Genomic DNA, 23,322 nt, shown 5'->3' on the forward strand with positions numbered 1-23,322 from the left:
AGGGAGGGTGGCGGGGCTTGAGCAGAGCCAGGGAGGTGACAGTTATGAAAAGCAGAGAGGGGAATTGGTCCCTGGGAAACCCATCTGGATTTACTAACTGGTGCTTGTGGAAGTTAGGCACCTATCCTCCCACAGAGATTGGGAGACAGGGACACTGTCTTCAGGTGTTGGCTAGAACAAAGAGTAAATTCTTTGGCAGCTTTGAGCTTTCTCAGGCAGGCACTAAGGGGAGCCAGGGTCATCTCAGGGATGTGACCTTGAGCTGTTAGAAATTGTTAGTGTTTGTTCAAGGCTTGTTGAGGCCTAGTCCCGAAGAGGGCTCAGAGGAACCTAGCTGGAGTTAGGTCAAGGAGAAAATCTTTGTCAGTTACTAAGAGGTTACAAATTTTCCTCACCAGCCATTATTGCATATAATAAACATTTCTTCCTGTGTATTTAAAATGGAGTTTAGTTTTGTAGTGTTGTTTCTCAGAATATGTTTAAAGACTCTAGGGCAAGATAAAGTTGTTTTATTTCTATACAAAGGTTGTAATGAATTGTTTTCTTGATTTACTTACCATACCAAAAATTGACTTATCAGTTCTCAAACTGAGTTCCCCTTTTCTTAACCTTCAGTGGTGATGTTATCCTCTCCTACCACCAGATTTGTAATCTTTGGAGCTGTATGATTCTCTGCACTTTTCTTTCCCTTGTGTAATTTTTTCCATGGCTCTCTAGGATTAACTCCTTTCTATGTTCACATCCTCCATCCAAATCTTAGTCCTGGTGTTTATCATCTCATATGTAGTAAGCAGTATTTTCTTTTTATCCCTATGTGATAAATAGTATTTCCTTGGTCTCTGATCATGTAGGTTCGCTAATCTCAGTTCTCTTCCTTTTTCCTGTCCATGATCTCTCCCAAGACACTTTTGAAATGCTGTCTTCATCCTGTTAGTCTTGTGAGGTCTTTATGCAGTCTCATCTGGAATGCTCTCTGCCCTTCAAGACTCATTTGACCCTGCCCCAGCCCCTTTATTCTTATACTTTACACCTCATGTATCAGCTGCATGTTCAGCCTGTATCATTTGGCTCTTTATCTCTTGCTTTCTAATTGTTCTTTTTCAAGTGTTTTTTATGTTGTGTCTTCCCGTTTAGACTAATTTTTTTGGTGTCTCGTATCTGTCCTCTATTTCTTTTGTTAACCTTGCCATGATTTGTGGTATGATACTTTTTTTTTTTTTTTTTTGTCTTTTCCGTGACCAGTACTCAGCCAGTGAGTGCACCGGCCCTTCCTATATAGGATCCGAACCCGCGGCGGGAGCGTCGCTGTGTTCCCAGCGCCGCACTCTCCCGAGTGCGCCACGGCTCGGCCCTTACTTTTTTTTTTTTTTTTAAAAAAAGAAAAGCATACTGATATGAATTGATTAGGTGAGTTTTAAAATTAGTATTTTCTTACGCATGATTAGGTAGAACTCAAGCAGATATCTAATGATTAAAGCAGTTGGAACATGGCATTTATACCATCACTCCCATGGATAGATGATTCGGTACCTTACTGTAGCTGACGCTTAGTTCTGTAACAAGAGATAAAGAGGAGATAATATATGGAGCTTTTTAGATGATCTCTAATTTCTAATGTGTATTTAATGAGGAAAATGTTAGGACTAGTTTTTATAACCAAACATTAGAATGTAATATGTGCACTTGTGCTCAGTCAGCTCGGGATTTTTTTCTTGCTGCTATAGCTCTGTCTCTTTTGGGTCTGATGCTCTTGCTGACTGGCACCTCCTTCTATAGTAAATTCACACCCAATTTATACTTAGGGATCTGCCTTTTTTTTTTTTTTTTTTTTTTTTCTTTTTAAGAGGTTTTTCCATATTATTTCTTATTTACTTTCCGCTCATCCCCTCTTTTCCAAGTCCATGTTGATACATATTCAGTTGATCCACTGGGGAAAGAATACCAATGCCTCTTTCTGGTTTGAGTTATCATGTGCTTTTATTAGTTGTTGCTTTTGAGAGACTTGAATAACTTTCCTTTTAAACCTTTAAGATTATGAAATGTAATATACGGAAAAGGTGTATAAAACAAGTGTGTGATATAATGAATGAATTAAAAATAAACATCCGTGTAACTACCACCCAGATTAAGGAACACAACATTGCTCTTACCCTAACCTAAAAGTTTTCCATTTGTTCCTTCTTGATTATACTCCCTCCCATTCTGTCTCAAGAAAATCACTGTCCTGACTTACATGGTAGTCACTCCGTTGCTTTTCATTATACTCTTTCCATTCGTGTATGTATCCATAAACAATGTAATTTAGTTTTGTCTATATCTAAATGTTAAATTTGGATTCATACTGTATATATTCTTTTGAGTCATGCATGTTTTATTCACGGTTGGTTTTAAGGTGTGTACATATTGTTGAATGTAGCTCTAGTTTATTCATTTTTATTGCTACAAAATATTTCATTCCATTATTGATGGCCATTTAGGTTATTATAGTTTTGGACTGTTATAAATAATGCTTTGAAATTAACTCCTGTTAATTTCTGTATACTGATGCACGTAAGCATGCATTTCTAGGAGAAGAATTGTTGTCATAGAGTATGTGCAATTCAACGTTATTATATAATATGCTAAACTCTTTCCAAAGTGGTTACCAATTTATACTGCATTGGTAGTCTGTTTAGAGTTTTCTTTTGTCTGTAGTCTCAATATTTGTTATTGACTGAGTTTATATCAGCGAATTTGTTGGGTGTAGTACTCTTGTGTTGTTTTTTTTTTAAATAACCCCTTTATTGAGACTTGATATATAATTCAGATACCATAAGAATTTACCCTCTTAAAATCTTCAGTGGTTTTTAGTATATTCAGAGTTGTGCATCCATCACCACAATCAATTTTGGAACATTTTTATCACCTCATAAAGAAACCCTGTACTCCCCATTTCTTCCCAATTCCCCTAATCCAAGGCAACTACTAATCTACTTTGTTTGTGGATTTGCCTATGGTGGACATTTTGTACAAATGGAATCATATAATATACGGTCTTTAGTGACTGGCTTCTTTTCACTTAGCATGTTTTTAAGGTTCACCCATGTTGTAGTATGTAACTATACTTCATTCCTTTTTATTGTTGAATAATACTCCATTGTATGGATATCCCACATTTTAGGTATCCATTCATCAGGTGGTGGACATTTGAGTTGTTTCTAATTTTTGGCTGTCTTGGATAACATTGCTATGAATATTCATGTACAAGTTTTTGTGTGAACATATGTTTTTGTTTCTCTTGGGTATATATAGTAAGAGTGAAATTGCTCGGTCATATAAACCAAGTTTGTCCTTTTGAGGAACCACTGGACTGTTTTCCAAAGCAGCTGTACCATTTTATATGTCTACCTGTAGTTTATGAGGGTACTAATTTCTGTACCTCTTCAGCAACACTTGTTATCTTTTTCATTATAGCCATCCTAGAGGGTGTTAAGTGGTATCTCATGGTTTTGATTTGCATTTCCCTAGGGGCTAATGATATTGAGCATCTTTTCATGCATTTATTGGCCATTCATATATCTTTTGTAGAAATTTGTATTTGGAACTTTTGCTCATATTTTAATTGAATTACTTTTAATTATTGAGTTGTAAGAGTTCTTCATATAATGTACATAGAAGTCTCTTGTCATATATATCAGGTATGTAAGTGATTTGTAAATACTTTCTCCTATTCTGTCGATTGTCTTTTATTTTCTTGACGATGTTCTTTGAAGCACATAAGTTTTTAATTTTGGTGAAGTCTAATAATTTATCTGTTTTTTCATTTGTTGTACAAGCTTTTGGTGTCATGTCTAAGAAACCGTCCACGGTCAGAAATATTTCTACTTCTGAGTTTTATAGTTTTAGCTCTTAAATTTTAGGTCTTTGATCCATTTTGGGTTAATTTTTGTATATGATGTAAGGTAGGTAGGGTCTGACTTTACTTTTTGCATGACCATATCCAGTTGTTCCAGCACATTTATTGAAAAGTCTGTTATTTTTCCATTGAATTGTCTTAGCACCCTTATTGAAAATCAGTTGCCCCAAAATGTGAAGGTGTACTTCTGTACTCTGACTTTTCTTCTGTTGATCTGTGTATGTATATCCTTATGCTTATATCATACAGTATGGATTACTGTAGCTTTGTAGTGACTTTTGAAGTCTTAGTGTGCATCCTCCAACTTTGTTCTTCTCTAATGATTGTTTTGACTATTCTTGGTTCCTTGCATTTTTCATATGAATTATTCGAGAATACTTAAGAAAGTTTGTGGAAAAATGGAATTAAAAGACAGTATAAATCTTGCCATGAACTTTTTAAAGACCCCCTCATAGAATCAGCTTGTCAGTTTATGCAAGAAGGCCAGCTGGAATTTTGATAGCAATTACATGAATCTGTAGATCAGTTTAACAATAGTAAGTCTTTTTACCCATGAATGTGAAATGTCTTTCCATTTATTTAGGTCTTTTAAAATTTCTTTCAACAATATTGCTTTTCAGAGTATAATTTTGCATCTCATCTATAAAATCTATACCTAAGTATTATCATTTTTGATGCTTTTACAAATGGCATTGTTTTCTTAATTTCATTTTCTGATTGTTTGTTGTAAGTGTATTGGCATATAATTGTTGTTTCTTGATCTTGTACCCTGTAACCTTGATGAACCAATTTATTAGTTCCAGTAAGTTTTTAGTGGATTCATAGTGTTTTCTGTGTACAAGATCATCTGCAAATAGAGGTAGTTTTACTTCTTCCTTTCCAATCTGGATGTCTTTTATGTTATTTTCTTGCTTAATTGTCCTGGCTAGGACCTCCAGTAATGAATGTAAGCAGTGAAAGAGGACATCCTTGTCTTGTTCCTGATTTTAGAGGAAAAGCATGCAGTCTTTCATCATTAAGTTTGATGTTAGCTGTGGATTTTTCATAGATGCCCTTTATCAGACTGAGGAAGTTTCTTCTATTCCTAAATTGTTGGGTGTTTTTATCATGAAGGGTTATTAAATTTTGTCAAATGCTTTTTCTGCATCTGTTGAAATGATCATGTGGCTTTTTGCCCATTATTCTATTGCTTTGGTTTAGATAATAGATCTTTATTTGCATTAATTGACTTTCAGCTCTTAAGCAAACGTTGCATTCTTGGAATAGATTCCACTTGAACATGGTTTATAATCTTTTTTATATTTTGCTGTACTCAGTTTGCTAGTATTTGGTTGAGAAGAGATACTGATGTATAGGTTTTCTTATGTTGTCTTTGTCTGGTTTTACTATCAGGGTAATACTGGCCTCATAGAATAAGTTGGGAAGTGTTCCCTTCTGTTCTGTTTTTTTTGGGAAGAGTTTGTGAAGAATTAGTATTTTTCTTTAAATGTTTGTTACAGTTCACCAGTGAAGCCATCAGGACCTGAACTTTTAGTTTTTTGATTACTAATTTAACAGAAATCTCAATACTGAACGACTTAAAAAATTCTTTTGTCTTTGGGCAGATAAGGATGACTATGCTTATAGCACAGCAACCCGAAATATGCTCAACCACAGCTGGAAGACATCTGTAAATCTTTGTGCGTTGATTCAAATTCCTGGAGTTTGGGACCCTTTTGTGAAGAGTTATGTAGAGGTAAGTAAGACTTTTCATAAAATTTTTTAGTTTCATTTTGTCATAAGCCAGTGCAAAGACTGCATGCCTAATCTTTATTGCTCAGAAGGAAACTAATGGAAAACGTTGTTAAAAAAAAGAAATTAAAAAAGTACAGTGTCTCTTTTTTGGCCTGAATAATTTCTGTTTATTTTACTAGTATACTGTAAATTTTATTCTTTATTTTCACTACAGGGTAACCTGTCATGACCAAATATCTATAAAATAAAGAGTAATGTAGTTGTAAATATCATTTTTGTATTATTCTTGGTGGGTTTAAAAGAAAAGCAAAAAGACCTTTTATGTTTTGGTAGAATATAGAAGGGAAGAGGATAAAAATATGAAACTGGATCACAATACATGATATAGAAATAATGGCATTTAGGAAGTTTTTGGATGTCCTGTCATCCCAAAGTCATTGTAGAAGGACTGAGGGACTTGGCACTTGACAGTAGGAGAAAATCTTCAAGATAATTTTTGTGAAAGTTGATGAATGCTAAAGTGATAATTGTGTTGCAGAGGTTAATCTCCAAAAGCATATCCCAGTGAATCTGGGAATTTCTATGTAAGGATGGGAACAAAATGAAAGGAACTATAAATGTCATGTACTCTTTTTGCAGCTGAAATTATGTCGGGCACTGAGGTTAATTGCATCACATTTTCAGTCATTAGTGTGTTGTGCTTTGAGGACTTTTATTTTTTATAGAAATAGTTCCTATGTTGAAGTTGCTGCATTTTTCAGTAACAAAATAATCATGAGGAAAAAATGGGAAAAATTCGGTAGGCCTTTGTTATAAGTGATGTTTTCTGTGTTCCACAGGTAACATACGCGAGTGGAAGCAAAAATTTACATTACTGTTTTTCCCTATGCAGTACTATTCTATAATTTTTTTGTACCCATCAGTAAAGTTAAGCTATGTATTACCTTTCATATAGCTACCTTACAGAATTTAGCTAAGATTTCATGACTGACTTTATATAGATGCTGGAATTCTACGGTGATAAGGATGGAGCCCGGGAGGTGCTCAGCAATTACGCCTATGACGAGAAGTTCCCTGCAAATCCAAATGCCCATATCTACTTATATGATTTTCTAAAGAGAGAGAAGGCACCGAGAGAAAAACTGCTAAGTGTGCTTAAGGTATAGAATTTTTATTTCAATGTTTAAACAGGGTTGGGGATCTAATTCAAAACATTCTTAGGTCGTTGCTTTCCAACTTTCACATTATAGCACCTATAGAAAGTTACAGTATAGGTGTGGTACACTGAGGTAAACAAAGAAACTTGTTCTAGCTGGAGGCTCCAGGCAGATACCCTCCACAGCAGTCTTCCCCTAACCCCACCACCTCCCTCTGCCCGAATGAGATTGAGGAGAGAGGATCGGAATTTCGGAAACCCGTTGCCACTCTGGTAGGAAGACTCTGCGTTCGTATTTTTGAAAATTTAATTTTCATATAGTAAGACACACTTATTTTAAGTGTACATTTGGGTGCATTTTAACAAATATGTATGTCTACACACTACTGAGATGATCAAGATACAGAACATTTCTGTCACCCCCCAAAAATCCCTTATTTCCTTTTGCAGCCAATGTATCCACACACTCCTGGCCCCCGGCGATCACTGATCTGATTTTTGTCACCATAGATTAATTCTTCCTCTTCTAGAATTTCATATAAATGGAATCTTTACAGTATGTACAGCTGACCCTTGAACAACATGGGTTTGAACTGTGCAAATCTACTTACACTCAGATTTTTTTCAATAAATATACAGTTGGCCTTCCATATTCACAGGTTCTGCATTCGAGGATTCAACCAACCATTGATTGAAAATACAGTATTCATAGGATTTGGAACCCTCAGATATGGAGGGCCAACTTCTTGTTTCCATGGGTTCTGCAGGGCCAACTGCAGAACTTGAGTATCTGCTGGATGTCTGTCTACTTTTTAGTTATTACAAATAATGCTGCTAAGAACATTCATGTACAAGTGTGTGTGTGCACGTGTATTTTCATTTTTCTTGAGTGGCTACCTAAGACTGGAATTGCTGGTAAGGAAAGTATATATTTAAATTCTTAAGAAATTGTCCTGTTGTTTTCTGAAGTGACTGTACCACAGACATTTCCACATTAGCGTATGAAAGTTCAGTTTCCCCACGTTCTCACCACATTTGGTATTGTAGGTCTTTTTAATTATAATGATTCTAGTGGATGTGAGGTAGTATCTCATTGTGGCTTTAATTTGCATTTTCCTAGTGATGTTGAGCATCTTGTCTATGTCTGTAGGCCATTCCTATATCCTCTTTTGTCAAGTATCTGTTCAAATATTCTGTCTAATTTTATTGGGGGGGGGGGTATTTGTCTTCTTATTGAGTTGGAAGTTTTTTATGTAATCTGGATACAAATTCTTTGTTAGGTATATTCATTGTGAATATTTTTGTCCCTGACTATGGCTTTCCTTTTTGTTTTCTTAACAGTGTCTTTTAAAGAGTAGAAATTTCTAATTTTGATGAAGCCAAATTTATGCATTTTTTTCTTTTATCATTAGTGCTTTTTGTCTAAGAAATCTTTGCCTACCCCAAGATAGTAATGATAGTTTTACATTTAGGTTTTAACTAATTTTTTTGTGTGCAGAGTCAAGTAAGGGTCAAGGTTCATTTTTTTCCATATGGTTGTTTCAGCACTATTAAAGACTAACCTTTCCCCATTGAGTTACATTGGTTACTGTTGAAAATCAGTTGGCCATACGTGGACTCTGTTGCGTTCTAGTGATGTGTACTAATATTTCCATCCTTATACGAATACTGTAGCTTGATAGCAAGTCTTGGGATCATATCATGAAAGTCATGCAAATGTGTCCTTTTCCAAAATTGTTTTTGGCTTTTCTAGGTCCTTTGACTTTCCATATACATTTTATTTATTTATTTATTTTTATTTTATTCAAGTCAATTAAGATTTTAATTACATTTAACAAGCAAACAACACATGTTCTTTTTTTGAATTTTGAAAAATTTTTAAGGCTATGCACATTTATTCAAACAAATACATAAACTGAATAACAGATGAATAACAAAATACTCTGTAGAAAGTAGGGCTTCAAATTTTCACAAAAACTGGAGATGTAAAGCTTATTAAGATTTACATATTTCATTTTATAATCTCTCCATTATTTGAGGTAGCTCTCTAAAGTCTTCCAAAAGCATGCAAATATCAAATTAATTTCAACAGAGGAAGATGAATACACTTTTCAAAGGCAACTTAATTTCTAAGCAGATCAACAAGTCCACTCAATAAAAAGAAATCAAGAACAGAAATTAGATATCTAAGTTTAGCAACATAAATTGCATAAAAAAATCAATAAAACAATATAAACACAAGCACACTTCAAAAAGGTTGCAGAAAAACAAAATTGAAAGATAATGGAAATCTTTCCACGAACTCTTTTTATAAAAATGTTTCCTTTTTTTTTTTTTTTTTTTAAGTCTTAGATCATAGAAAATATGTTCTCTGGCCACAATAGCAGAAGGAAATTTAGGGCTGAGCCTGTGGCGCACTCGGGAGAGTGCGGCGCTGGGAGCGCGGCGATGCTCCCGCCGTGGGTTCGGATCCTATATAGGTAATGGCCAGTGCACTCACTGGCTGAGTACTGGTCACGAAAAAGACCAAAAAAAAAAAAAAAGAAAAAAGAAGGAAATTTAGAAAACTCAGAAATGTGTGGTACTTAAACCACACTCTCCTAAATAGGAAAATCACAGGGAAAATAAGGAGTACTTTGAGATAAAAATCAAGATGCAACATCAAAATTTATAGATGCAGAGCTCGTGCATTGTTTAGAGAAAAATTTATACTTGTAAGCCCCTATATTCAAAGTAAGAAAAACCTCAAATCAGTAATGTTAACTTCTACCTCACAAAAATAGAAAAAATAGAGCTAACTAAACCAAAAGCAAATATAAGTAGGAAATAAAGATTACAACAGAAATATATGAAATAGGGATTTAAAAAACAATAGAGAAAATCAACAAAACCAAAAGTTGATTACTTAAAAAGAACAACAAAATTTTGCAAACCTTTATCTAGACCAACAAATAAGAGAAGACCAAAATTACTAAAATCAGGAATAAAGTAGGGACATTATTACATTGTCACTGTGGCTTTTGTGGTGGTAAGATTTAGTTTCTTTCTCTTTCTTGTCTGCATTTTTGTTCTGTGGGTTTTGTTCTTTCTTGTATATTTGTGTTAGTGATTATCATTTTCTGGATTCCAGGTGCAGGACTTCCTTGAGCATTTGTTTTAGGGCTGGATATCTAGTGGTGAACTGCCACAGCTTTTGCTTGTCTGGAAAATATGCTATTTTTCCCTCATTTCTGAAGGATAGCCTTGCTGGGTACAGTATTCTTGACTGGCAATTTTTTTCTTTTAGTATTTTGAATATATCATGCTGTTTTGTTCTGGCCTGTAGAGTTTCTGTTGAGAAGCCTGCTGTTAGTCTGATAGGGGCTCCCTGATAGGTGACTTTATCCTTTTCTCTTGCTTCTTTTAAGATGCTGTTTGTCTTTGAGCTTTGCCAGTTTGACTATAACGTGTCTTAGAATCTTTTTGGGCTGAATCTGTTTGGGGTTCTTTGAGCCTCCTGGATCTGAAGGTCCATGTCTCTCCCTGTACCTGGATAGTTTTCCCTTGTTATTTCAGTGAATACATCTCCAGTGCCTTTTCCTTTCTCCTCCCCTTTTGGAACATCTGTGATTTGAATGTTTGTGTGCTTAAGGTTGTTTGCTAGCTCTATTAGATTTTCTTCACTTTTTAAAATTCTTTTTTCCTTTTTTTTAAAAAATCTGCCTGGGTTATTTCTGAAAGACTGTCTTCAAGATCAGAAATTCTTTCTTCTGCTTGTTTAAGCTATTGCTTATGGTGTTTATTTCATTGAGTGAATCTTTCAGTTCCATGAGCTGTGCTACATTCATTTTTAAGGTATCAATCTCTTTGTAAATTTCCTCCATATCCGGATTTTTTTTCTCATTTCATTATGTTGTCTGAGTCTTCTCATATCTTGGTGAGTTTCCTTAAGATTGTTGCTCAGGGGCCGAGCCCGTGGCGCACTTGGTAGAGTGCTGCGCTGGGAGCGCGGCGACGCTCCCGCCGCGGGTTCGGATCCTATATAGGACTGACCGGTGCATTCACTGGCTGAGTGCCGGTCACGAAAAAACGACAAAAAAAAAAAAAAAAAGATTGTTGCTCAGAATTCCTTTCCAGTCATTCCAAGGGTTTCCTGCTCTATAAGTTCTGGTATTTGAAAATTACTGTATTCTTTTGGTAGTGGCATGTTTTCTTGGGTTTTCATATTTCTGGTATCTCTAACTACGTCTCTAGACATATATGTTGATGTTTGGCCATCTGGTAGAGCAGTTGCTTCTTCTATTATTTTGGAGTGGGCTTTGAGGAGAGAGACGTCCTCTTCTTTTTCAGGTCTCCACTGGTGACTCTTCTTGTGTCAGTGCAGTGAAGTGTCTGGCAGGCCGCCTGCACAGTTGCTGTGGCTGTTGCTGTGGCTTCGAACCGCTTTTCCAGCAGCTGTGGCTGTGGAGGTGGCTGTGGTGGGCCGCCCCTGTGGAAGTGGTGTTTTCAGAGTGCTTTCTTATCTGCTCTTGGGTGGGGCGTACTGCTCTCGGCTCCTTGCGTAGGGTCCCAGGCATGCTCTCTTGCCTGCTTCCAGGTGGATGGGCTGCAGCCCTTGGCTTCTTGCATAAGACCCTGGGCATGCTCGCTTGGCTGCTTCCAGGCTCCATTTACATTGGAAAGTCAGCTTGTCTGTTGCTACAAAAGAACCATGCTGAGATTTTGAATCTATAGTTCGGTTTTGAAAGAACTGACATCTTAACAGTATTGAGGTTTCCCAATTGTGAACATGGTATGTCTCTGAAATGCAGAAAAGAATATACAAAGGAGTTGGTGAAAAGGTCTGCCATACTTGTAGTTGGAGTTCTGGGAGAGGACATAGAAAACAGTGTAAAAGCAAACAAACAGATTAAAAAATCCCTAATATTTGAAGAGCTTATAGCTAAGAATTTTCCAAAACTGATGAAAGACTTTTAGAGGTCTGGTAATGTTTGTTTTTTTGATGTGGTTGATGGTTTCCTGAGTGTGTTTAATTTTGTGAGAATTTGTTGAATGGCACATTTGTGATTTGTATACATTTCTAGTACATATGTTATATTGCAATAAAAAATTTTTTAAAAATCTAAGTGAAGTTAGCCATATACAGAAATCTATAAATGATGAGAAAAATGCAAATAGGAACTGAGTTTCAATAATATTCTCTGGTATTGGTATATTGATCTTGATTATTGATCTTGAAGTGATAGATCTTTTACAAAGCTATTAAGAGAAGTTAAGAAAATTTACTTTTCATTTTGTTGGAAATCATTTCAGTGAGGTCACAGTACCTCAGCAAGCAGACAGAATGATTTCATTTCTCATATTAAATATGTTGAAATGAGAAATGTACAGGGTGATCATTCCAAATCCAGAAATCCAAAATCTGAAATGCTCCAGAATCTTTATCTTTATGAGCACCAATGTGATGCTCAATGGAAATGCTTATTGAAGCATATTTGATTTTGGATTTTCAGATTTCGGATTCTCAATTAGGAAGTATAATAGATCTGCAAAAATCCAGAAAACAATATAGACATGTAGAAGGAACAAATAATAAGTCTCCATCCATTTCCCCCAATTCTCCTGTCTTATTAGCAGGGATTTTTAAAAAATACCTTTAATGAAAGTGCCTTTCTCTACCCAAATTGAAACTAGATAAAAGCAAAGTATGTTTTAAGTCCTTGATTCATTTACTGAGAGCATATTAAACAATAAGAACTTGATTTGAAAGTAAGTTGAAATTTGAGAAATGCCTTTACAGTGTGTAAAAATGACAGGGCTATTTTTTCTTCCAGATTTTGCATCAGATTGTACCATCTCATAAGCTAATGTTAGAATTTCATACATTACTTAGAAAATCAGGTAAATAATTTTTGTTTTATACCTCTTTGTAAAGACAAGCTATAGATTAGGGATCAGCAAATTACGGGCCAGGGGCCCAATCCACCCCTTATAAGTGCTTGGAAATGTTTGCCCATTTTAATAGATCCAGTTTTGTTGAAGCCCATTCATTTATGTATTGTCTGTGGCGGCTTTTACACTATAATGGCAGAACCATGTAGTTGTGATAGAGACTATATGTCTCGCAAAGCTTAAAATATTTACTGTGAGGCCTTTTACAGAAAAATTTGTTGACTCCTGTTATAGAATGTTAGGCAATAGTTAGCAAAAGAGAAATGGCTTCAATTTATATAATTCACTTCGTTTTAATCCCTACTGGACTCAGTATAAAAAAGAAGATACTTCTTCATAGAAGGAAACTAGCTGGCTAAACCCAGTTGGTCCTAGAATGGCATAGGTCCCTCCTAATAGAAGACAGCATATGCGGGTACTCCAAAAAGTTCATGGAAAGATTCGTGATCTTTTAATTCTATATTTCCATGAACTTTTAGAAGTATCCTCATATATAAAATGCCCAAATAGAGCAGGTACTTTAAATAATGTTTTACGGGGCCAAGCCCGTGGCGCACTTGGTAGAGTGCGGCGCTAGGAGCGCTGCGACGCTCCCGCCGCGGGTTCGGATCCTATATAGGAATGGCCGGTGCACTCACTGGCTGAGTGCCGGTCACGAAAAAGACAAAAGACAAAAAAAAAAAAAAAAAATAATAATGTTTTACGTAGTATATAAGTAGAGAAGTATGACTCATGTCGGAATCACTCACCACTGTGACCTGATTAGAATGACTAAATTATTGAATTCTTCAGATTCCTCATGTGAATATGAGCATAATGAATTGTTTTAAACTGTCAACCAAACCAGAAGGCTTATGATTTAGTAATATTTCATAACTGCATTTTTTTTTCAGTTTTGTGCACTTTGTTACCTTATGTAATCTTGAACTATTATGACTATTGCAGAAAAAGAAGAACACCATAAACTGGCATTGGAGGTGTTATTTGGAGTCTTAGATTTTGCTGAATGCACTAAGAACATAACTGCTTGGAAATATTTGGCAAAATATCTGAGACAGACCTTAATTGGGTAAGGAAGAAATACATAGTATTTATTACTGTATTATCATAAATAGTTTCCAATATTTTAGCTAATGCCTATTAATTTTTTTTTCCTGACTGGTAAGGGGATTACAACCCTCGGCATGGTGTTGTCTGTGCCACGCTCAGCCAGCGAGTGCACCGGCCATCCCTATATAGGATCCGAACCCGTGGCCTCAGCGCTACCAGCACCGCACTCTCCCGTGTGAGCCACGGGGCTGGCCCGATACCTATCGATTTTTAAATGAAATTTTTTGCTTATGTTTTTGGATTTCTTGAATTGTGCTTTCAGCTATTTTCTTCTGAAGCAAGGAAATAGAGTCATAAACATAACATACAAAAATTCTATCAAGATTTTTTTATTCTCTCAAAACAAGTCCTATGCCATAGCACTCCAATGCGAGGGCGTGCATGTGTGTTCTCAGATTGGGAATAGGGACCAGAAGGGATCACACTCACTCTTTGCTGAAGATTCTCTTTGCACATCTTTGTGATTTGTGTGTCACCAGTTTCTAAGATCACATGGGATGCAGCTTTCCTCCTAGCTGTCTTCAGTAATTTTTGGTGGGGGTTTTTAGCACCTCACAAGAGCATCATAGATTATTCATTCAACAAGTATTTATTAAGTCCATTGTGATCTGGATAACTAAAACTATGCTTCTTATCATTGTATCATTAGTGTACATTTTGAGTAAAAGAAAAGGAGTGGCTCTTGTTTTTACTTGGTGTATGAGAAGAAAGGATGTCACAAAATTAAGTTTAATTTTATCCATATTGGTTGGTTAGGAAATTCAGTATCATTGGAACTTGTTTCACGCTTTAGATTTGACTTGACTGTGGAGAGCAGTGCTGATTATAAAGTGTTTTTGGTGTAATATGTTGACGCATATGTTCACTGTAAACCACTCTGCAAATCTCAAGCACTATGTAAACCCCTACTAGAATGTAAGATTCTTGAAGGCAGAGAAATGTACTATTTTTTGAACCTCTAGAATTTCTACCATAGGGTGCTAAGTAAGTAAGCATTTGCTGAATTAAATTATAGAGATCTAATGTACAGCATCCAAGGACTATAGTTAATATTGTATTGCATGCTGGAAATTTACTAAGAGAGTAGATTGTAGGTGCTTCTACCACACACAGAAAGTTAGTTGTGTATATGTATATCAAAACATGTTGTACACCTTATATACAATAAAAAAAATTATTGACAAATACCTAGCATTGCCTGGGCTCAACTGTCAAACCTGTGTGTTCATGTATTTATATAATAATGGCATCTTAATTTGGATAGTAGTTCTTGGCAGTGTATAATATTAAGTAAGATTTTAAAGTAACTCTTAAGTAATAATAATAATAATATATATTGAACATTTACCTTGTGCCAGATACTACGCAAAGAGCTTTATACCTGCTCTACTGCTAGACCAGCTTAGTCTTAGGAACAGTGCTATGAGTTAAGTACCATTAGTATCCTGAAGGAAACTGAAGCTCAGAGAGGTTAAGAAGTTTGTCTAAGATCACATAAATTGCAAACCGAAGATATGAGATTTGAATCCAGGATTCTGGCTTTATTGTCGATGTTGTTAATCACTGTGCTATACATTTATTCCTCAGTATTCGTGTGGGATTGGTTCCAGGACCCCCTGAGGATATTAATATCTGTGGATACTCAATGGAGCTAGCTGTTTAGATGGAAAATGGGACATAGAGATTGAAGAGAACAAAAAAAGGATTTGTTTTCATGCTGTTGCCAGTCGTGTTATGCCTTAGCTATATTCAGAGTTTAATTTGGAAACATCTTGTCGTTTTTCCCCAGACTCTACTTAAGTTCATATTCTGACAGTATAGATTTGTTCCCATCATTGATCTTCCCTTTTGACATCTCTCTTTTCCAGAAACCACCTTGCATGGGTTCAAGAAGAGTGGAACTCCAGGAAAAACTGGTGGCCAAGCTTTCACTTCAGCTACTTTTGGGCAAAAAGTGATTGGAAGGAAGATAAAGCTTTGGCTTATGAGAAAGCTTTTGTAGCAGGAATACTGTTAGGAAAAGGTACTTTTTTTTCCTTTCTTTATATTTAAACATAGCTTTTGGCTGATTTTGAAATTACATGGTATGACCATTTGTTCGTCTTAGAGCTTACCTAGTATGGTGCCTAAGGGTACTAGATGCTCAAGAAATTACTATTGAATGGAAGGATGAATCCTGAGTTGGGACCAACCAGGTGATGTGCTTGTAAGGTATCCCCATGGATTAGGAACAGTTATTTCATATTGATGATTATGATCAGTTTTCATGCTTTGACTTGAGTATTGTTAGGGGATGTTAAGATACACAGTGCAAACTTTTTATAATAAATGATTTGCCTTGCTGTTTAGAAAGTTTGCTGAGATTGTCTACTTTATTAAAAGTACAAAAATAGTCTTTGTTGACGTCATTTTTCTTTAATAGCTCTATATTTTATTTACGTATTTATTCCTGTAAGGATAAAACATTTTCTTCCCTTAAGAGAAAGAATACCTCCTATTAACTTAGCAATAAAAGGGAAATCAATCCTTTCTTTATGGAATATTTTGGCTGATAAAACTCTTACCTGCTTTGTACCACTAAAATATGAAAAGGTGGCCAGTACTAGAATGAAAGTGCCACAAAATATGTCCAGAAATGAACAAAGTGAGCCATACAATGACCACTAACAAGCCTGCTGTTGCTAGGGAGTCCAAAGTGTCCTAAAGAGGTTCTTCAATTAACTTTTGGATACGTTTTTTATTATTTTGGATTTAGTGTTCTCAGTGACTTTGAGATAGTTACTAAAATTAATTAGATGTTGGTTTTATGGGATGAAAGGAATTAAAGTAATGTAAAATTGCTCTCTAATACACTGATGACAAGGAACAGAATTGTGATCTGGATTGTCATTTTTTACTGCTTCATGAATGTAGAAGTATCTAGTACAGATTACCTAGAAGTATCTGTGTTTTAGCGGAGTCTGAAGACCTGGGTTAATTTACTAATCCTCTAGCTTGCCATGTAATGTAGGTAAAGCAATTTACCTCTGGGCGCCTTCTCTGTGAAATGGGCATTGTTATACCTGTCCTTATTTGCTTATAGGTTTGTATTCTACGAGTATTAGGCATCATTATGCCTGAAAATGGGTAAATGTCTTCCTCTGTCAGGGTGTTGGTGTGGGTGTGTCAGTCTGTTCAGGGGTTTAGCTGGGTTTTCCTCATTATTGTATCACAGGACTCAAATGCTAGTGCTGGCCTGCCTTTGCTTTGTGCTTAGACTGGGGAGTGGTGTCTGCCTTTCTTCTCAAGCTCTGCTGAAAGCAAGCCAGGCCTGTTTCTCCTTGGATGGGCCTCCCTTGGCATTCTGGCTACTTGGTTGCCCTGTGACCTCAGCTCTCTGGTGGGCTTAAGAAGAGTTAAGATTTTGTAGTTTATTTGGCTTTTTCTCTTTGTTAGGGTGGGAATGAAGTTCTTTCCAGTTTTCTATATAGGTAGAAGCAGAAATCTCTGTACAAAGTATATTGTCTTTCCTAAAGTGGTATGATACATTTAGAAATGCAAATTATTGTAGTAACACCACAAGACACAGCTGCTTCCCAGCTAATAAAATATTGGCAGTTCTGACATACTATTTTCAGGGATAATAAAATGATTACTATTGGTACAATATATATCCCAGCAATTTCCCAGAGAAGGTGGATATATACAAGCTGAGACTATAATGAAATTAATTTTTCGTATATGATTTATGGTCTTGTTCTTTTGTCAGATATTAAAAAAATCCCTTATAATATCCGCTTTACATTTTTCCTACAAAAATTTGATTTCTCCGAAATACTTGACAAATGGACTCTTTGCATTGTAAGACTATGAAGAGTGGATAGAGCTTATGGGGAGCACTGCGCACCTTTGTCAGAGCTACATGATCTCCATCCAGCTGCTTGCTCGATGGCTAGAACGAGCAGATAATGTTTGATCTCTTCCATCCTATGACTTGTTTATTCTAATCCTTCACACCAAGATTTTCTACAGAGAACTTTCCTATTGTTGTAGGTGCCACTTTGGCTGAACTACATAACATTGATAGGGAAGCTATAGTAATTTGGTTTTGGAGAAGGCTTATTTAATATATGAATATATTACCTAGTTATGATAATATGCATAACTAGGATTTGGGGGGATGAGTAGAAAACAAGCTAACGTATATGCTTTAATTATGATGGATCTGAAACATCTTTGTATGCGGAAGCAATACGTTTAATTGGTGACAACTCTTAGAATATGATTAGGACGTACTCATGTAGATATACAGATAAATAAATCTGTTTTCATAATTAGTAGAATGCCAGAGTTGAAGCAAAATTTTTACAGTGTAGAAATATACTAGAAAAATATGATGATAAGTATTAAAACTCTTTTTGTTTATTTTGTATTTTAGGTTGTAGATACTTTTGTTATATTTTAAAACAAGATCATCAAGTCTTAAGGAAGAAAATTAAGCGGATGAAGAAATCAGTGAAAAAATATAGTATTGTAAATTCAGGACTCTGATATAGTTTTATTTATTTCACAGTAGTAGCTGCAGAGTAATAGCTCAGTAGATAGTTATTGAATATTTGCTGTTTTAAGAAGGTAGTTTATATTGCTACAAAAGTTTTTTTTTTTTTTTTTTTTTTTGTCATTTTTTCGTGACCGGCACTCAGCCAGTGAGTGCACTGGTCATTCCTATATAGGATCTGAACCCGCGGCGGGAGCGTCGCCGCGCTCCCACCGCAGCACTCTACCAAGTGCGCCACGGTCTCGGCCCCAAAAGTTTTTTTTAAATATATTTTCTTTAACTATCAGTTATAGCTAGAGGAAGTCTCACTGCCTTTGCTCTTTGTGTGTGTGTGTATATATATATCTTTTGTAATGATAAATGTAGCATTTATTAAGGACTTAATTCTTCCAGTGAAAAATATTTAATTAGAATAGCACTCTACAGTAGTTATTGTTTGCCAGTAATTTGCCTCTATTTCTGTAATATAATATGCTGTGCAATGAATTTATATTCTTCTTTTAGATTCTAATTGATCCATGTTAGGTTTACCACCAGGAAGAAATATATTGGTGATGAGGTCTGTTGAGGAAAATTGGAAAGAGAGAGGATTCTAGAAAAAGACCTCTTTCTCTTTTAGTATTAAGACATGGCAGTTTAGGGCTAAGTGACCTTCTGGTAGAGAGGGACCTTTGACTCTAGAGGACTAATTTGGGGTCAGAGAGGTAGAGAGGGCTGGCTGCTTTCAGCTGACACTAGCTTAGCTTTAAAGGGCTCTAGGTTTTTTGTTGTTTGGCATAGCAATCTAAGGCATGTTTTAGTTTTCTCATCACTGGCCTGTACGGGGATCCAAACCCTTGACCCCGAGGTGTTACAACAGCGCGTTCTAACCAACTGGGCTAACCAGCCAACCCTAAGGCATATTTTAGAAATCATATGTTCTTCTCCTTTTTCTCATGGAAACTAGGATGCAGCAGTAGGCAACTGGACTGGAGGAAACTCTGCCAGTGACGTAGTGTCCCAGAATCACACAGTAAACCCAATTGGAAAGCTTGGCCAGAAGCCAACAACAGCTCTCCTGGATCATGAGCTGAGCTTTATAGCACTTTGTGATGACTTGTAGAGTAAATGCTTTCAAAAATGTCTTGGCTCTTAAACATTTACTGTTCAGATAACTAGTAGTTGAGTTCCATGAAGGCTCACTAACTGTTCAGAGGGCGAACCACACATTTTTCCCATTGGCTTACATTCCTACTAAGTTTAAACCATCTGCAAGAAAATTGGGGGACATATTATGCTTTGTCAGTTTATATTAAAATGTTATTTTATACTTAGTAAGTAAGGTCTCTCAACAAAGAAGTACTTTTATAATGTGCATATAAAACAAGTAGATGTTACACAGAATGAAAATAAACCAAGTTAAAGCTACCATATGAATAAGGCTAGCTTTATTGCTGGGAGTTGATGATTGGGTTGTGTAGGAGTTCTGTATAAGATCAACCCGATTGGAATGAAATTCCCAGATGATGTGGATAAGATCTCAAAGCATAGGCCAAGATCATCAGGGCATGTAGTCCCTGAATCCTTTAGTCCCAAGCTATAAAATAGGATTTATGAATTATCATCTCCAGAAGAATGGAGGTAAGAATGAAAGAGAAATGAGTAAATATGGTCCTTAGTTTCCACACAAATCTTACTTTCCTAGAATTTTATATCAAATGTTCATATCTAGTTGTTCAGTAAGAGCAGTGTGATTCAACACCTGTGAAACTTTTTTTAGGTCCACTGAAGTTAAAGCCAGTTTCATGAATGATAACGATGGCTAAAATTTATCAAGCATGTTGGGCTTTACATTGTATCACAGCACCCCCACAATCTTATGAATTGTCACGTATCTTTCCAGGAAGGAAAGTGGAGTCGTCAGAGATGAAGTCACTTGCCGAGGTCACAACTAGTAGGTGTTGGCACCAGGACCCAAACCCAATCAGTGTGGTTCTGAAGATCAGACTCTGAGGTGCTGTGTGCACTGACTGCCTCTCAGTCTACTCAGTGCCCACTGCATGCAGAGCACTGAGCCAGGTAGCAAGGAAAGGAAGGAATAGAGGACATCCATACCCCAGCGACTGCTGGCTCAGGCAGAACCTCTCCTCTCTCTCAGGCTTGTTTGGCTCCCTGCTTTGTGTGCTCACTGGTTCCTGTACAGCCTTTTATCAAAGCACCACATTGTCTTTGAAACTTTATCTTTCTTACTAGCATGTCATCTAGGCTTAATCATCTCCATATCACCAACGACTAACAAAATTTCTAGTTTATTAAATAATTAACTGAGTTGTACTGAAAGAAAAGTTATGAAAGTTATTGAGCAAGTGTGCCTATCCCATAGGAAGTAATATCTTGGCAAGTTTATGCCAAGAGTAGGGCCTCGGGAAACTGCTGGGTTTGGATCCTGGTTTCTCATTCGGTGTTACTGTGACTTCTTGAGCTCTCTTAGTTTATTCATCTGTAGAATGGAGACAATAGGATTTATCTGACTGGATTTCTATGAAGAATAAAAGATGCCCTGCCCCTGGCTGCAACCAGGCAAGCCAGGAAGCATGCCCAGGGTCCTGAGGCCAGGACTGTGGGCCATCCCACCCCTGCCCGCAAGAATATCTTAGAATGCATTTATTAGCCATTTGTGTTTCTTTGTGGGGGATGTGACTTGTCTGCTCATGTCCTTCACCAAATTTCTGTTAAGATTTTTCTAATTCATTTTAAAGAATTATTTTCGCATTAGGGATGTTAATCTTTGTTAAAGTTGTTCCTTATAAATTGACTTTAAATTCAATTTTTGATGTTTTCCTTCATTTGTATGTTGAGAAAATAATTTTCTATCTAGACATTAAATTAAAGAATAAATAATGCCTAGGATAATAATTAATGAATAATAAATGTTAACTACTAAGTAACCATCCATCATGACTACTTTAAGACACTTTAAATGGAACTAAATAAAGAGAATTTAAAGTCTTGTTTTTTCTTGGAAACTTCAATGTATACATTTAAGATGTACAACTTTGATGTTTTGATATATGTATACATTGTGAAATTATAATCAAGCTAATTATCATTCATTACTTCTGAACAGTTACCATTTTGTGTGTGTGTGCTGAGAAGATTTAAGATTTTTTTAGCAAATTACAAATATTTAATACAGTACTGAACTATCATCACTATGCTATACATTAGATCTCTAAACTTAGTCATCTTGCACGATTAAAACTTTTAACATTTGAGCAACATCACTCCATTTCCCCCTCCCCAGCCCCAGGCAGCTCCATCCTACTCTCCACTGCTTTGAAGTCTCATTCCACATGTGAGTGAGATCACGTGGTATTTCTCTTTCTGTCTCGTTTCTGTCAGGTTCATCTATGTTGTCTCAAATGGCAGGATTTCCTTATTTTTTAAGGCTGAATAATATTCCACAATATATGTGGGTATTTCAAAAAGTTGATGGAAAAACAAAAGATAATGTGTATCTTTCTGTAAACTTTGTGAAGACTCCTCACTTATATATCACATTTTCTTTATCTGCTCATCCACCAAAGGACATTTAGGTTGTTTCCATATCTTGGCTGTTAAGAATAATGCTGCAGTGAACATGGGAGTACACATATATCTTTGCAATGCTAATTTTCACTTTCTTTGGATATATACTCACATAGCTCTATTTTTAATTTTGAGGGGGAACTTTCATACTGTTTTCCATAATTTACATTACTGTCAGCAGTAAACAAGGATTCCCTTTTCTCCACATCTTATATTTTCTCTGATGATTAGAGATGCTGAGTGACTTTTCATATACCTGTTAACCATTTGAATTTCTTCTTTTAAGAGTCTATGTAGGTCCATGGTTCATTTTTTAATTAGGTTATCTGTTATTTTTGATATTGAATTGTAAGAGCTCCTTACGTATTTTGGATTTGAACCCCTTATCAAATGAATTATATGTGAATTACATCTCAGTGAAGCTGTTACACTCCTCCCCCCTTCAAAAAAAAAAGTTCTATGGAGAGAAAGGGTTCTCAGAGCCTCACCTTTTTTCTGTAAAATGGTGTGGTCTGAGAAAGGCAGACAAAAAGTGCTTGATAGCATGGATCCTGCTATGATTTTTTTCAATAAATGGTAACATTTGTTTCATTAACTTTTTTAAAAAAAAGGAAACAAAACTAAAGATTAAGAAACAGATCATTCTTTAATAAAGGGGTAAGTGCCTTTCGGGTTACACTAATAGCTACACTAATTGGTTGGAGTTATTGTCCGACTCCTGCCATCACAGCCAATTGTATTGCTAAAGCAATCCATAACTAAAGCCAAAACATTTCATTATTTTAGTTATACTAAGTTTCCATTTGTATTGTTTGGGCTAGGGCTCAGACCCTTCAAACCCATTGTACAGACTGGGTCACCAGACCCCTCACATGCCAGGCTGGGTCTTAGACCCCTCACACGCAGGTCCACACTAGGTAGTTGGGAAAGATCCTGGGAGCCTTTGGCAGATGACACAAGCTCAGTCCTCAGCAGTAGCAGCAGCAGCGGTGGTGGCCTCTCGGGGCATCCCAGGGGCACTGGCAGCAACAGCCTCCAGCAGCAGTAGCAGCCTCCCCATCCTCCCTGGGGGCATCCTGGGGGCTGTGGAGGGAGGTCCCTTGGGTCAGAGCCACTAGTCCTTTATACTTAAGTCCATAACCCAGGACACCTGGGTGCACGTGCAATTACATTAGACAACCAAGGAACACCTGGGTGCACGTGCATATTTACATCAAATGCTTGGCAAGATTCTGAATATCTGAGGGGCCCTGACCATTTTCCTTCACTTTCTCTACAGTGCCCTGTTTGGATCCAGTTATTTATCCATATTTACAGCACAAGGGCTCTTTCTGCTGGATTGAATTAAAATATTTATATTTTAAATATTCCAGAGGAAACAAGACCCTTGAT

General features: G+C 36.3%; 1 protein-coding gene across 4 annotated transcripts in view; it reads left to right on the top strand.

Annotated features, from left to right (window-relative positions):
• The window catches only part of LOC134390863 (TATA box-binding protein-associated factor RNA polymerase I subunit A-like), a 43,405-nt gene extending 22,397 nt beyond the window's left edge, over nucleotides 1-21,008 (top strand). For 2 of the 4 annotated variants that reach the window (XM_063114636.1, XM_063114637.1), the window contains exons 6-11: nucleotides 5,500-5,630; nucleotides 6,631-6,789; nucleotides 12,599-12,665; nucleotides 13,662-13,785; nucleotides 15,695-15,849; nucleotides 18,244-18,356. In XM_063114636.1, the coding sequence (XP_062970706.1) occupies nucleotides 5,500-5,630; nucleotides 6,631-6,789; nucleotides 12,599-12,665; nucleotides 13,662-13,785; nucleotides 15,695-15,849; nucleotides 18,244-18,356 (749 nt within the window). Of the gene's footprint in view, nucleotides 1-5,499; nucleotides 5,631-6,630; nucleotides 6,790-12,598; nucleotides 12,666-13,661; nucleotides 13,786-15,694; nucleotides 15,857-18,243; nucleotides 18,357-20,245 lie in introns of those variants that run through there. The other 2 variants (XM_063114639.1, XM_063114640.1) reach the window with 2 other exon arrangements.
• Nucleotides 21,009-23,322: the final 2,314 nt, after the last annotated feature.

Source organism: Cynocephalus volans, chromosome 11 (assembly GCF_027409185.1).
Source record: "Cynocephalus volans isolate mCynVol1 chromosome 11, mCynVol1.pri, whole genome shotgun sequence".
Classification (NCBI taxonomy): domain Eukaryota; kingdom Metazoa; phylum Chordata; class Mammalia; order Dermoptera; family Cynocephalidae; genus Cynocephalus; species Cynocephalus volans.